The 15,908-nt window shown below is 43.7% G+C and overlaps 1 protein-coding gene across 1 annotated transcript in view; it reads right to left on the bottom strand.

The window, feature by feature from the left end:
- Positions 1–15,908, bottom strand: part of LOC146342236 (uncharacterized) — a 64,089-nt gene that overhangs the window by 30,377 nt on the left and 17,804 nt on the right. The window contains exons 4-8 of the mRNA XM_084807781.1: positions 15,093–15,368; positions 6,962–7,210; positions 3,995–4,036; positions 2,484–2,729; positions 167–409 (exon numbers count right to left, since the gene is read on the bottom strand). Coding sequence (XP_084663907.1) covers positions 167–409; positions 2,484–2,729; positions 3,995–4,036; positions 6,962–7,210; positions 15,093–15,368 — 1,056 coding nt within the window. The remainder of the gene's footprint in view (positions 1–166; positions 410–2,483; positions 2,730–3,994; positions 4,037–6,961; positions 7,211–15,092; positions 15,369–15,908) is intronic.

Raw genomic sequence — 15,908 nt, 5'->3', positions numbered from 1 at the left:
CATCTTATTTACCATTCCTGGGATGTGAGCAGACAAAGTCTTATTTTCTATAACATCTAATTAAACAGCAATGGGGACTGTATTTAATTCAGGAAATGCCCCTTAGACTTTTGTGTTAAGAAAAGCTCACAAAAGTCTCAACATTTCTCGTTGCTTTTAGATTTACCTTCAATCATTTCAATGACATGCCTATTGGTTTGTGCTAACACTCGGTACAAATGGTCTTTCTGCGGCGTTTTCCAGTCCTGCTCTATTTGGAACAGCTCTTCCATTTTCATCTTTTCTGTGGCACAATTAAGGAGAGTCTCATATTGCTTCTTATCCAGTGCGAAATCACGAAGCTCATTCAGGGGAACCTCTGTCACTCTTTCGATTAGCTCCTTCTTATGCCTGTCCACAAAATGCCCCTCTGGGTTAAGAGATACATGGAAAACACATTCACAGGCTTTTGTATACGCAAGGTTTCTGTTTTTTGGTATACTTAAACTTTGTTTTTTTATTTGAAAGATTTACATACTGCCCATTAGCAAAGCTTTCTGATAAAACAAGATAAAATAAAGTACTAAAATGCCAAAGCTAGCAGCACAATCATGATAAACAGTAATATTAAAAAGCCTGGGAGAATAAAAATGTCTTTGCCTGACACTGAAACAATAACAATGTCCCAGGGAGGGAATCCCACAAACGGGGCACCACCCCTTACAAGGCACTCTCTAATCACCACCCACCTTACCTCGCTTGTAACTAATCGCAGTTTCTGAATTGTCTACCAAAGCAGCCCCACACACAGCACATTACAGTCACAAATCCCAGGTGTTATCAGAGCACAGGTAACTGTGGCTGGGCTATCTCTGTCCAGGAGAGGCCACAAGTGGCACTCCGACGAAAGCTGAGGAAAGCAGCCTGTCCCCCACTGCAGTGTGGATACACACACCACTATACGCTTTGAATCCTTCTCTTCCCTTCTTGAAATTGGTAGAAAAATCAATTAGTATCGATGTGTGATTTATGGCAGAGAGATGTCATGATATCCGATCAAGAAATAAAAGAGAACACAAGGACAGAAAGATATGCAGTATTTCAGGTTCTTTCAAATAAGAAATATACTGTAGACTTTAATTCAAAAGTATGGAACTGTGCAGGAAAAAACAGAAGCTGAGGCTTTATTAACACCTTTCCATACAAGAGGCCTCATGTAAACTTCTGTTAAAAAGAAATGACTAGATTTCGTTTTCAGTTGAAATGGGAAAGCAATTTGTAGCAGTCCATTTTGGAAGGGGCTTTGGGAAAGTGTGAATACAAATATGATCTGGATGATCATGGAAGTATCATAGAAAAGTAGGGGTGGAAGGGGCCTATAAGGCCATTGAGTCCAACAAGAAAATTATGTTGCCATTCCAGTAGCATCACTCTCACTCCAATAAGACTTACACTCCTATAATCTTGATTCTGACCAATGTGGGAGAAGTCAGAGGGTGGGAGTTTATATTTTCACTGTGTCCTAGCAATATCCAGTTATTGTGAATCTCTAGATAAAATAAAAAAATGACTAGGTACAAGATTCTGTATTGTCTCCAAAATGTTCTACTGTGATATTTTAGGGACTGTTCTAAAGGGACATTTAGAGTCAGTCACATGTTTAATATCAGAATGTCTATAACTGTAGGATCAACATCAACAACTGCTCCATCTCTCTTAGAATGGGACAGATGGATCTGGATTACTGCCTTACTGATTAAATTGACTTGCTATGAAGAGAGAAACAGATTACACTGTCAGCTGAACTTAGTTCCCATTGAAATCAAACGGGGTAAAATCATGACTAACTTGTCCCATTGATTTCAGCGGGACATACTTTCAACTAACTTAGTCTGGATCCAACATGATAGCTATATCTATCACTCTGCATAAGGATATGGCAATCTAAGTACCTTAACTGGCTGAATAAGATGTGAATTAATATTTGGATTCAACTATCTACCCTGATTTTCCTGATGTTACTTTTCCATTGAGTCGTCACAGTCAAGGGGGAGATGCCTGCATCCACCGACTTAAGCATGACAACTATTCTATAAACGCATGCAGCAGATTATTATTTATATGCTACATTTTTATCTTGCAATTCTTTAAGAAGTACATCCTTCTCCTCACCTCACCCATTTCATTGTCACAACAACCCTATCAGGTAGGTTGGGGTGAGAACTTGTGACTGGCCCAGCATCACTCAGTGACCTTCATGGCCAATCGGGTTCAAACCCCCAATCTGCCTCCTAATTAATACACTGTTCCATGTGCTCCCTGTTTGTTAGCTGATGTAGAGGTTCCATGAAACATCCCTTGTCCAGCCCTAACTCCAGAGTGGCAGGACTGAGATGAAGTGATGCCAACACTGATCCAGTGCTTGTCTCCCTTCTGGATGGGCTGAGGATGCAACTGCCTAGCACTGAAGCCACACCTTAAACGGTCCACTTCATCATATTTACCTTCAAGCTGAACAAAAAGCCACTTGTTTGTTTCCTTTAGGATTCGATGCATTGTGTCCTTTTGTTCCGTCTTCCAGCTTGGTACCAGCTGATACAGTTTCTGCATTTTGTGCTGACTGGTCCCTTTGATTTCAGAAATTTGTTCAACTGTTATGAGGTGATGCATTTCCAGAGAGCCCAATATAACATCCAGTCCAATGACACGTCGAGTAAGCTCCTCCTGGTGCTTCTCAATAAAATGTTCCTCTGAGAAGAAATGGTAACGAGACAACCACTAGGTCATACCGCAAAGCCCCAAGATAGAAAAGACCACCAGGACATTTTTCTAAGCTTTATCATGTCACCAAATCCCATGCTTCCATTTCTGCAAATCAGGGCTGATCAAGGATGGGAACCCAGGTCGTGCCAGCCACAGTCCAACCCTTTGCCAGCTCACTATTCTATTACTGTCATCCGCTCCTAATAAACTGGGTGTTACGCTGTGTACAGCTGCATTTTGGGGAGGCTGTGCATGTGCGTGTGTGTTATATATCGTGGATCAATACAACTGCCTATATTTTTGCACTCTCCTTGTGGGCAAAGCTATGAGGGCTCTCACGATGAGCTCCTGCACTCCAAAATATACTGCTGCTTATAATGAGAAAATAAACAATAATTGCAGACATGCAATGGGAGTGTGATTAAAATGAATTAGAACTGCCTGGCACTGGAGAATAGGAAAGACAGCCAAGCATTAACCCGCCACTCTTAGCAACAACTAGCTTCCGGATTCTTTGTGGGATTCAGATTGGCTCCTTTACACATGTTTTTTTTCCCAGGGGTGTGTGTGTCTTTCTCTGCCTTTCTATATATTTCATAGAACAACCACTAGGTGGTGCTGTGGTATGGTGGAATTGCGCAAATACACAAGGTTTCATGTGGCCATTCAGAGATATACCAGACTTTCTTTGTTAGGGGAAAAAAAACAGTGAAAATGGTTGCAAAGCATGGGAGAGGCCCTGGACGATGACGATGTCATGTAAAGGACTCGCAAACTACCATAACTGAAGAAGCGCAAGCCTACAGTAAAAGCCTCATGTAGAAAGGCTCTAGAACTAAGCCAACATGGCTGCCCCAAGTCACCACCTGCATTCACACTTATTGTCAGGGGGTGGAGAAACAAACTGGTTTTTCCGTGGGGAGAGGGTGTCATACTGGCAGCTGTACCTCAAAGAAAAATCTTCTAACAAAAATGTAAGATGTTGCTGCCTGTGAGAGTGGCACATTTAGATGGGGGAGCCACAGCTATAGTAAGCATGCAAGCATGTCCATGCCTAGACAAAGCATAGGCCTGTTTTCTTCCCTCTTCAACTGCAAAATGGGTGAACAGAAGTGCTTTCTGTGCAGAAGATCCATCTCGTATGAAGTAGCTCAAAAGAGACTTCAGAGCCTCCTGAATATTCTGTGATACTCTGTGAACTAATATGTTCAGTTCCTCAGGGCAGCCAAAGGGCACTTTATTGACCACTCACCATGACTAGGAGAGGTCTCAAGGTTTCCCAGTCCACTTGCACCTGCAGGAAATAGAGTGGAGATTCAGAGAGGGCATAGCTTGGATACTGAAATGGAACACATGATTCTACTCTTGAATTCTCCGTAGGGTATTGTCTTAGATTTTTCCCATCTACACCATACAAAAGTGCTGGTATCCAGCTGCAGACAAACCTGGAATCCAAGATCTATGTAATCCAGAAGTTTAGAAAGGCTGTGTTCATTTCTTTTGCACATGCACACAGACATCCTTCCCTAAAATGTCTCCCTTGTTGTGCTGAAAATAATCTTTTCCTAAATACAGTATTTCTTTGGCAGGATTATCATTTTTCTTTCTAGTACATTTTTCAAACTGCATTTTTTATCATGAGAAACATGACATCTCTCCCACCACCATTTAACACCTTCATAGCAATTTTATGATGTGGATTGCAATTGTGCAGGGCTGTGTTTCCACCAGCGATTTACTCCAACCTGGCTGCGCGGTGAGATCTCTGTGTTTCCATGACGTTGTGGCCATTTAGCACCAGCCCCAGATATTATTGCTGAAAAAACACTTCTCCTGAGACTGCTTATAGCCCAACTTTTCCAGCTTACTGCAACTCCATTACTGACCTGTTTCCACAATTGCACTGGGTCCAGTATCATAGTCTCACCCATGGGGCATATAGTCCAGCCTTTGTGGGTGTGTCGCTCTGACCTCAGTGTCGCAACCCTTTCCCTCCCTGTTTTCCAGAAGTTTCATTGCCATTTTGGAACAGGATGCCGAGGGACCAACTTTTAAAACATCACTGATAATAAGCACTAGAACACAGCCAATGACCCCAGTCAAGGGATGTTTTCTCCTGTTGTGCAGAATGAGGCTTGCCCTCTCAATGACCACAGAAATAACAGAGAAGCCCCTCAATTGACACAGCACGTATCAAAGCCTTAAATGCAATTAAGCACAATCTCGAGGCTTCGGTCCACTGCCTTAGACGCAACTCCTTCACAGCTTCCATATAGAGATCCTGTGCGTTAAAATGGGGGCTGGTTTCAGTCTCTTTCCCATAACGAACCCATTAGTGTCTCCTCAGAAGTAACTCCCATTGTGGTGAATGAGGCTTACTTTTGAATGCCTACATCAGACAGAGATTCCCCCTCAATTGAAATGGCACACTTTTAAGCCCAATTTCTTAAATGCCATTAAGTGCAATCTTGAGGCTTTGGTCCATTGCCTTAGGACGTAACTCCTTCACAGCTTCCATATAGAGATCCTGTGCATTAAAATGGGGGCTGGTTTCGCTCTCTTTCCCAGAACACACCCATTACTGTCTCCTCAGAAGTAACTCCCGTTGTGGTCAATGAGGTCCTCTGGGTTAAAATGGGGGTGAGTTTCCCTCTTTGTCTCCCCCCCTTCCCTAGCACAAGCATATGTATGTCTACTCGGAAGTAGCTCCCATTGTGCTCAATGAGGCTTGCTCCTGAAATGCAGGTGCATCTGGACTTTCAGGGGAAAGGAGAAAGGGGCGGGGGAGAGGAGGAAAGCCTCTCTTCACAGCAAAGCTGATTCCTTTTTTAAAATCCCATACTCCTCCATTAGCTTCTTCTTCCATTGTCCTGGAAACACAGCCGAGGAGGTGGGAACACTGATGAGGTAATTGGACCCAACCCAGACTCCACTCAGACTCCACCCAGCCATCAAGAAAATAATTCGATTACAGCTCAGTGGAAACAGCACACAGCCCCATGCTACAGTGATGATAAGCTGGGACTTTAAGCACTGTGGAAACTGGAAAAGGAGAAGATGCAATTGGGGAAACATCGCAACAAAGTTGCAAACAAAGTAAAGCCGATAGTGTGGAAACATGCCCCAAATCTCATTGGAGCTATTGCACAGTGCCTGTGCCTGCATTCTGGACAAGTGATACAGCTCCTCAGTTTGACAACTTGTTCTCTTCGGAGCAAGTCAGAGGGTCGGCAGCTCCTTCAGAGCAGCTACCCTTCCTCTGTTTAGCTCTGAGGATCCCCTCAGACCACAACAGAGGGCGGGAAGCTCCGGAAAGCCAACTCACCTGCCCTCTGTCTTGCGCTGAGGGTATCCTCAGAATGAAACAGAGGGTGGGTGGCTTCTCCAGAGAGCCCCGCCAGCCGCTCTTATGCTGGGGCATTTTCCGCAGCAGGCGAGCAGGGCCAGCAGAACTCTCCGGAGCACCTGCTGTCAGGGAGCTCTCTCCCAGCAGTGGGGAGGGGGGGAACATGCAGTTAGTTGCTCTTCCTCCTCCACTGCTTGAGGTAGGGGATTCACCTCACCTTATGGGAGGGCCAACCTTGCCCAGAGGGTAAACCATTTCCCATTATAAGTTGCTGACTATTTCAGCATTTATATTTGTGGAAGCTTTCCCAGAAATGGCAGATAACTCCTAGGATACAACAGTCAAGGCTGTTTGATTGTCCATGGAATTTGTCTATGTCTGAAACTGATCTCACAATACTTAAAAAGAAATCATGAAAGAACTAAACAAAGATGCAAAATTCTGGACATTTGTTTTTTCTGAGGGAAACTAAGAATCCTTGGTTCATACCTAACACCACAGCAAAGTGGGAAGGGTCAGACCAAGAAACACGCTCTTGGATGAAATTGGGGCCAAGGGAGAGGAGAGATCAAATTTAAACCTTCAGAAAGTGACTACAGATGAATATTTTACCACACGCTGACATATTACGCATGATTTTTTTAAAAAAATAGCCCCCTACAACTCGGCATTGTTATTATACTGACGACTAAACAATATCGGCTGGGGTCCTGGTAAGGATAATAGTAATAAAATTGTCATCTCTTTCCACTCATATTACCGGGTTACGAAATTATTATATTTGCACTGTGTTAAGTTATCACTTGGTAAATGTTCAGCTGTTTCCACCCGAAAGTGCAGGGATTAGTGTATTTTCTTATGCTACTCATTTACCCTCAAGGGCAGCAATGAGAGGCCCATTTGTTTGAATAAGCTCCTGGTAGAGACGGTCCTTCTTTCTTCTGCTCCAGCTTGGCACCAGCTCAAAAAGGCTCTTCATCTTCCATGTATCTGTCTCCTCAGCCATAATGGTGTGATATTCATCATTCTTCAGGATCCAACCAAGTAACCGAAACAATATCACGTCTATCCCAGAGATTTGTTGGATCAGCTCTTCTTGGTATCGTTCCACAAAATGTTGTTCTGGGAAGAAGAACATTATTAATGCTTCTGATAGCTGTTTTCATGGGATTTGGATTTGTGCCACTGAACCAAGACTTGTAGACCCAGTAGAAATCCCCAGATTAGAGCTTGTGCTTGCCTCAGTTAGCAGTCCTGCTCTAAACGGGAGAGAGTGTAGTGGTTAGAGTGTTGGACTGGGAGTCAGGAGATCCAGGTTCTAGTCCCCACTTGGCCATGGAAGCTCACTGGGTGACTTCGGGCCAGTCACAGACTCTTAGCCCAGCCCACCTCACAGGGTTGTTATTGTGAGGATAAAATGGAGAGGAGGAGGATTACGTATTCCTTGGGGGGAAAGGCAGGATATAAATGCAATAAATCAATCAATAAAACCCCTGATCTTTACTTCAGGGCAACAGGACCATTGCTGACTACCTTGGGATTACCTTTTCCACTTGGAACATAACCAAGTGCTTATTTCTGTTGCTCCCTTTTCTCCCTCTTCTGCTCTCTCTGCCACTCAATCAGTTCCCTTCACTTTAAAAAAATTTTTTAGCATATGCAGATAAATTCTTATAAATAACAATAATAAACTACAACACAAAATACGAGTATTTTCATAATAATGTTTAACAAATGATTGCCACATTGCAATTGGGGGGGGGCAGAAATGTAATACAATAGAATCACTGGTGCCCAAATGCATAAGATATATAGGGTTGGATCCAGTTACATTTAGAGTAGGCCCATTGAAATCAGTGAGATTTGAGTTAGTCATCACTAACTTGTCCCATTGTTTTCAATAGGTCTACATATTATGGGAGTATGGATCCAATCCATAGTGAATAAATGTTTAATAGCTAGCTCCAAACCATCTTTTTATGAATGTATATATTTTAGAATGTGATTTGTCTTGTGTATTGAACAGTGAAAATAAAACATTTTTAAAATGTGGTAATTTTTAACGAGTTCAACTAAGCAAGGTATGGAGTAGAAATTGTGGAAGTTCTTGTTATAACTACTCATTTCCAATCTTCCTTTTTTATGTTTAGATTTTGACGTGCTGATCGTGTAAAAAGTCTTGATTTGGGGAGCTGCCTATTCCATTGTAAGTAGGGCTAATTATATTATAACGGCACAATCCTATCAGCTGCACCCCCGATGATCAGAAGCCCCTGATCACCCAATGCAGGGCAGGAGAAGCAGTGGGGGCAATCTTTGCCGCCACATCCTCCCGCCCTGCATGTTTCACTAGACGGTGCCTCTGCGTTGAGACGGGAGCCGCTGCCTCAAAATAATAAGGTGGCCATCAGTGTAAAAAGATTTGTGTCAGGGCTAAGCCATGGGCAGCAATCTGGACCTGGGAACTTGGACTCTGGACCAAAGAGCGATCAGGATTGGAGGACAAACCAGTAAAAGCATCAACTACAACGCAAAACATACCAGAGCTCATGCAGATCTCGTTACTCAAACAGAGCAGCACTGAGACAGGTAGTTCTCTTAAACTCCTTCCTACCCTAGAGAAGCCAACGGCCAGCCAGAAGCTTCTTCACTGAGAGGCTGTAGTCATGTGCTTCACCCACCACCTGGGCCAGTGGCGCTCAGCAGTTCATGACAATTTCTCATTAATCATAGAGGCAGAGGGCAATGCTGAGGAAGCTAGTTTCTTCCTACATTTATCCCACACAGCTATACTGCTTATACAAGATAGATATTTTGAGGGGGGAAATATTTATCAAAATAAATTCATTGAAAGGAATATTGCTGTACACTTGCCCCATAGGCAGAAAAGTACTGGTATTGTTTATTTTTAACTGCTGCAATAGGCCATATTGACCTAGTAGCAAAGTAATAATAGTTAATATTAAAGATACATATTCACCCTTTTGCACTGCTTCTTCTGTAAATGAGGATTTAACATATCCTTATAAACATTGCTAATTTTAGGTATAGTTAAAATGGTTTGAAAATGCTCAGTAGCTATGAAATGTTGCCTATCGGTCAAAAAAGGACAACAAAAAATGTGGAGTGATGGAATGGCCTGCTTCAGCTGGCAGTAGCTTACAATATCCTGAAGAAAGGCATGGCTGGCTAGCTGGAACCCTGAATAGGAGCAGTCCTGCCAGGAGGTGAGGATACATTGCAATAGTTTGTTTCCAGCCCCATTTGTTCCTTCTAGTAACATACTCAAGTAGCTGAGCACCTATCTTTTTGGAAGCCAAACAGGGCCATACAAAAATAAGGTGATGGTTTCTACATACCAGGAGGCTCCCTAGGTATGCAAAAGTATACAAGTGTGTATATTAACATACATAGTTTAATGGCCTGACAATGACTTGTGTTCTTCCATGATTTACACAATACTGCTGGCTCTTGGAACTATTGTGAGAGGGAAGAAAAAGGCATAAAGAAAACAGAAGTCAGGCAAAGTGTTTAAGGGAACAATCCTATGTCTCCTAGACAGCGTCTGGGGGACATAGGATCGTTCCATTTCCTGGATATGAGGTCAGAGAAATGGCTCGGACCTCATAGTCAGAAAACTGCGCTACCCACCCCCTCCCCCTCGTAGCTGGCGTGGAGAGAACTGTGCTGGCTACCTCTCCTCGCTCAGTAAACAGAGTGTGGAGACAGGGGAAAGGGGTGTTCCTGAGGGTGGGGAGGGGAGGAGACCAGGGAAGCAGGGCTATGATATTTCCTAGCGCCGCCCCAGTCTCCTTCCTTCCCTCTCCCCGAAGCCTCCAATAGATGGGTGAAATTGCCCATCTAGTTAAAATGCAGAGAGGGGGGTCTGAAGTGCCTCCCTCTCTGCACAGGATACTCATAAGCCTCCAAGTTTGGGGTTTATAACTACTGAGGGCACAACCCATAGGACTGTGCCCTAACTCTATCAGTTAAATATATTGTGGAGAGGAGACATGGGATGTTAGTGTAAAGCTGTGGAGAAGAGAACAGACTCCGCCGGGTGGTGGAAGCAGATGGTGCAGAGAAAACCAACCAGCCGAGCCCAGCGTGCCAAGCCATGAAGGAGCTCGCTTGCATGTTGGATGGAGTGGTTCATGTTTTGCTGTAACTGTTGAAATGAGCTAAGGAACAAAAAGGGTGTGGGGCTACTCGTGCCTTCTTGTCAGCCACCCACAGCAGAGGTGCTGACTGGGTGCTGGCTCGCTGGCCCTTGGAGAGCAGGGGCCGCATGCCTGGTCAGGAAGAGGTGTAGAGATTGGGAACTGCAGTTTCTCTTTGTGTAAAGTAAAGAGCTGAGTCACACTGTGAACGTGTGGTTTTAAAAATCCTTTCTTTCCTTTTGGTGGTGCACCTATTGAATGTTTGCTGGGCCACACTTTAAAAACAACAACAACCTGGGATTATGTAACCCCAAACTCTCTCACTTACAGTTATTGACTCTTAATTGTCTGCTGCCTCAGTTTGCCTGTGTGTGAAATGGGTTTCTTGGTCTCCCAGCTCGCTTTAATTTAAATCTTGGAGAAGTGGGCTTGTCTACAAACTCTTTTCTCTGCGTTGTGACATACCCTGGATAAATTGGGGTGCTTTTTTAAGCCATTTTAAAAAACAAACAAAAGCCTGCTATCTGTTGATTCTGTAAACTTTGTATGCTGCAGTTATGTAACCCAAACTTTCTCTCTCTCTCTCTTTCAGGCATTGACTTTAATTGCCTGCTGCCTCAGTTGCCTATGTGTGAAATAGGTTTCTTTTCTCCTGCCCCTGTTGCTTTTAATAAGTGGGCTCTGCCACAAATTGCTTTCTCTGTGTTGTTATTCTGCAGAAATGTCTGGGGGGCGGGGGTGTTGGTGTGATGAACTGTGTAGCAAAAGGCTTGTGTATAGCAAAATAGGTGCCCTTGGGTCTACCTCCAGTGACCCCCTATGACATCACCAGGGCCCACCCCTGTGATATCACCAGGGGCCATCCCTAGGTCTCAGGTTTGGGCCCTGAAATCTCAGGGCCTGGGATGTTCTGGACCTGGCAACCATACTTATCCTTGTTTTACTGGGGGTTTTTTAAGTGTTGTATGTAACAATATGTGAAAAGGTCTGTGGACTAAATAAATACTTTTGGTTGGCTGGACTGTCAATGCATGTCCATGGTCTGGTTTAAGCTCCAGAAACCTCAGATACAGCCTCCAAGAACTAAGCTAATTTCCCCATTAACTGGTTCTTTCCACAGGCTCTGCTTGTGTCCTAATTGATTTGTATGCTGGAGACAAGAGGGTTAAATTGCTTCAAATTGCTTGGAGGTTACTCAAAACCACAATAATAGAAGCTCAGCTAGAATGTACACCACAAGTTAGGAAAGACAGCACCAAGCCCAATAGCATGGTTAATAAGCAGTGTCAAGGAAGCTATTAGAGAAAAGAAAGCATCCTCCAGAAAATGGAAGTCTTGCCCAAATGAGGAGAATAAAGAGAAGAATAAACTTATGCAAAGAAGATGCAAGCAGACAATAAGATATAAGAGAGATGGAGAAAAAAGGTTATTGTTTTAAGAGTCCTCCACTCCATTTTGCCCCTTCATGGATCACTGCCTTGTTGTGGCGAAGGGGCTTACGTAACTCAGTGAAGCCATAAGCTATGCCGTGCAGGGCCACCCAAGACGGACAGGTCATGGCAGAGAGTTCTGACAAAATGTGGTCCACTGGAGAAGGAAATGGCAACCCACTCCAGTATTCTTGCCAAGAAAGCCCCATGGAACGTATCACAAGGCTAAAAGAGATGACACCGGAAGATGAGCCCCTCAGGTCAGAAGGTGTCCAATATACTACTGGGGAAGAGCAGAGGGTATTTCCAAGTAGTGCCAGAAAGAGTGAAGCGGCTGGGCCAAAGCCGAAAGGACACTCAGCTGTGGATGTGTCTGGTGGTGAAAAGAAAATCCGATGCTGTAAACAACAATATTGTTTAGGAACCTGGAATGTCAGATCAATGAATCAAAGTAAGCCGGAGGTGGTCAAACATGAGATGGCAAGACTGAACATCGACATCTTGGGAATCAGCGAACTAAAATGGACAAGCATGGGCGAATTTAATTCAGGTGACCATCATATCTACTACTGTGGGCAAGAATCCCTTAGAAGAAATGGAGTAGCACTCATAGTCAACAAAAGGGTGGGAAAAGCAGTACTGGGGTACAATCTCAAAAACGATAGAATGATCTCAGTACGAATCCAAGGCAAACCATTCAACATCACAGTAATTCAAGTCTATGCCCCAGCCACTGATGCCGAAGAAGCTTAGGTTGATCGGTTCTATGAAGACCTACAACACCTTCTAGAACTAACACCCAAAAAAGATGTCCTCTTCATCATAGGGGATTGGAATGCTAAAGTAGGAAGTCAAGAAATCACCGGGATAACAGGCAGGCATGGCCTTGGTGTACAAAATGAAGCAGGACAAAGGCTAATAGAGTTTTGCCAAGAGAACATGCTGATCATAGCAAACACTCTTTTCCAACAGCACAAGAGGCAACTCTACACGTGGACATCACCAGATGGTCAATATCGAAATCAGATTGATTATGTCCTTTGCAGCCAAAGATGGAGAAGCTCTATACAGTCAGTCAAAACAAGACCTGGAGCTGACTGTGGCTCAGATCATGAGCTTCTTGTTGCAAAATTTCGGCTTAAATTGAAGAACGTAGGGAAAACCACTAAACCATTCAGGTATGACCTAAATCATATCCCTTAGGAATATACAGTGGAGGTGAGGAATAGATTTCAGGGATTAGACCTGATAGACAGAGTGCCTGAGGAACTATGGACGGAGGTCCGTAACATTGTTCAGGAGGCAGCAACAAAATCCGTCCCAAAGAAAAAGAAATGCAAGAAAGCAAAGTGGCTGTCTGATGAGGCTTTACAAGTAGCTGAGGAAAGAAGGGAAGCGAAAAGCAAGGGAGAAAGGGGAAGATATATCCAACTGAATGCAGAGTTCCAGAGAATAGCGAGGAGAGACAAGAAGGCCTTCTTAAATGAACAATGCAAAGAAATCGAGGAAAACAACAGAATGGGAAAGACTAGAGATCTCTTCAAGAAAATCGGAGATCTCAAGGGAACGTTTTGTGCAAAGACGGGCATGATAAAGGACAAAGAAGGCAGGCTTCTAACAGAAGCAGATGAGATTAAGAAGAGGTGGAAAGAATACACAGAAGAACTATACAGGAAAGATCTTAATGTCCCTGATAGCCATGATAGTACAGTCTCTGAACTTGAGCCGGACATCCTAGAGAGTGAAGTCAAGTGGGCCTTAGGAAGCATTAGTAACAACAAAGCTAGCGGAGATGACAGTATTCAAGCTGAGCTATTTAAAATCCTAAAAGATTATGCTGTTAAAGTGCTGCACTCAATATGCCAAGAAATTTGGAACACTCAACAGTGGCCGCAAGACTGGAAAAGGTTAGTTTACATTCCAATCCCAAAGAAGGGCAACGCCAAAGAGTGTTCAAACTACCGCACAATTGCACTCATTTCACATGCCAGCAAGGTGATGCTTAAAATCCTACAAGCTAGGCTTCAGCAGTATGCGAACCGAGAACTACCGGAAGTACAAGCTGGGTTTCGAAGAGGCAGAGGAACTAGAGATCAAATCGCCAACATTCGCTGGATCATGAAGAAAGCAAGAGAATTCCAGAAAAATGTCTATTTCTGCTTCATTGACTACGCTAAAGCCTTTGATTGTGTGGATCACAACAAACTGTGGCAAATTCTTAAAGTGATGGGAGTACCAGACCACCTTACCTGTCTCCTGAGAAACCTGTATGAGGGTCAAGAAGCAACAGTAAGAACCAGACATGGAACAACCAATTGGTTCAAAATTGGGAAAGGAGTACAACAAGGCTGCATATTGTCACTCTGCTTATTTAACTTATATGCAGAGTACATCATGAGAAATGCCGGGTTGCATGAATCAGAGGTCGGAATTAAGATTGCTGGGAGAATTATCAACAACCTCCGATATGCAAACGATACCACCCTAATGGCAGAAAGCGAAGAGGATCTCAAGAGCCTCTTGTTGAGGGTGAAAGTGGAGAGTGCAAAAGCTGGTTTGAAACTCAACATTAAAAAAACGAAGATCATGGCATCTGGCCCCATCACTTCCTGGCATATAGAAGGGGAAGAAATGGAAGCAGTGACAGATTTTATTTTCTTGGGCTCCAAGATCACCGCAGACGGTGACTGTAGCCATGAAATTAAAAGACGCTTGCTCCTTGGGAGGAAAGCTATGGCCAACCTAGACAGCATAGTAAGAAGCATAGACATCACCTTGCCGACAAAGGTCCATCTAATCAAAGCTATGGTTTTCCCAGTAGTAATGTATGGCTGTGAGAGCTGGACTATAAGGAAGGCTGAGCGCCGAAGAATTGATGCTTTCGAACTGTGGTGCTGGAGAAGACTCTTACGAGTGCCCTGGACTGCAAGGAGGTCAAATCAGTCAATCCTAAAGGAAATCAACCCTGAGTGCTCATTGGAAGGACAGATACTGATGCTGAAGCTGAAATATTTTGGCCACCTAATGCGAAGAGAAAACTCTGTGGAAAAGACCCTGATGCTGGGAAAGACTGAAGGCAAAAGGAGAAGGGGACGGCAGAGGATGAGATGGCTAGATAGCATCACTGATGCAATGAATATGGACTTGAGCACGCTCCGGGAGAGAGCGCAGGACAGGAAGGCCTGGTGTGCTATGGTCCATGGGGTCACGAAGAGTCGGACACGACTGAACGACTGAAAAACAACAACTCCATTTTCCCAAGGCACTCCAACATTGTAAGGAAGTTTCTGATGCATCTGAACCCAGTAAAGAAAGCTCTTGTCCACCAAGTCCCACCCCCATGAGATGATCTGGATCAACCCGTGTATCTCTACCACCTCCACCCTCCAAATGTTTGTAATGCCTTTTCCTTACTGATTCTGGTAACAGCACGGAGCTTCTCTGCCTGGTGCTTGAGGCTGATGGCTTCCAGCACCTCAATAGTCACCTCCATAGCATAACCCTGCCAACAGCAGAGAAGCAGGCTGCTGAACTCCTTGACATCTGCTTCCTGCAGCCGCCCTTTGGGGATATTTCTGAAACCCTCCTTGATAAGGGATTCATTGATTTTGTCCTTGAACATCTTGAGTTCATCCTCCCCCAGGTCTGAGAGGGTGTCTACCAGGCAGTCACAGACGGTCTTTCCTGGAGCTGTGAAAGAAAAGAAAAGGCATGGCTTCAGACCATCCAGAAATCATCCTAGCTCTTTCCCTGGCTTCCTTACTGTGATGGATTACAAAGCAGAGGACTATATACAATCACTCCCTGTGGTATTCTTTTCTCGCTCACACAACCATGAACTTAAACAGGCGTGATCTTGATGATTTTACAGCATGTGGGTCTTATAAGACTGGAAGTAGCTTTTCAGAGAGACATTGATGAACACTCAAATTTCTTTCATTATTTATTTTTAACCATTGCAAACATACTAATCTATAAGCATAATGCTATTTAATATTTAATGCTACTTAATTTAATAATACATAGTCACCCTTTCTCCCATTGAACATTGGCATTTTACTGTTAATATTTCTTTGTTACTTAATTCTAGATAATTATTGTATCCCAACATGCCTTTCAGGAATATCTATCTGCCTAGTAGGTCTTTCAGTACGCCTCTTGGCCAGTGTGCTATTAAGATTCCTCTTGATTTTGTTGATCCTATGGCTGCATATATTTTACCTAACCCTG

This window comes from Heloderma suspectum, chromosome 6 (genome assembly GCF_057233095.1).
Source record: "Heloderma suspectum isolate Gila_16-S chromosome 6, 16-S_ref, whole genome shotgun sequence".
In the NCBI taxonomy this organism is placed as follows: Eukaryota; Metazoa; Chordata; class Lepidosauria; order Squamata; family Helodermatidae; genus Heloderma; species Heloderma suspectum.
Note: the sequence above shows the minus strand (reverse complement) of the source record. Positions and strands in the feature narration are given on the sequence as shown.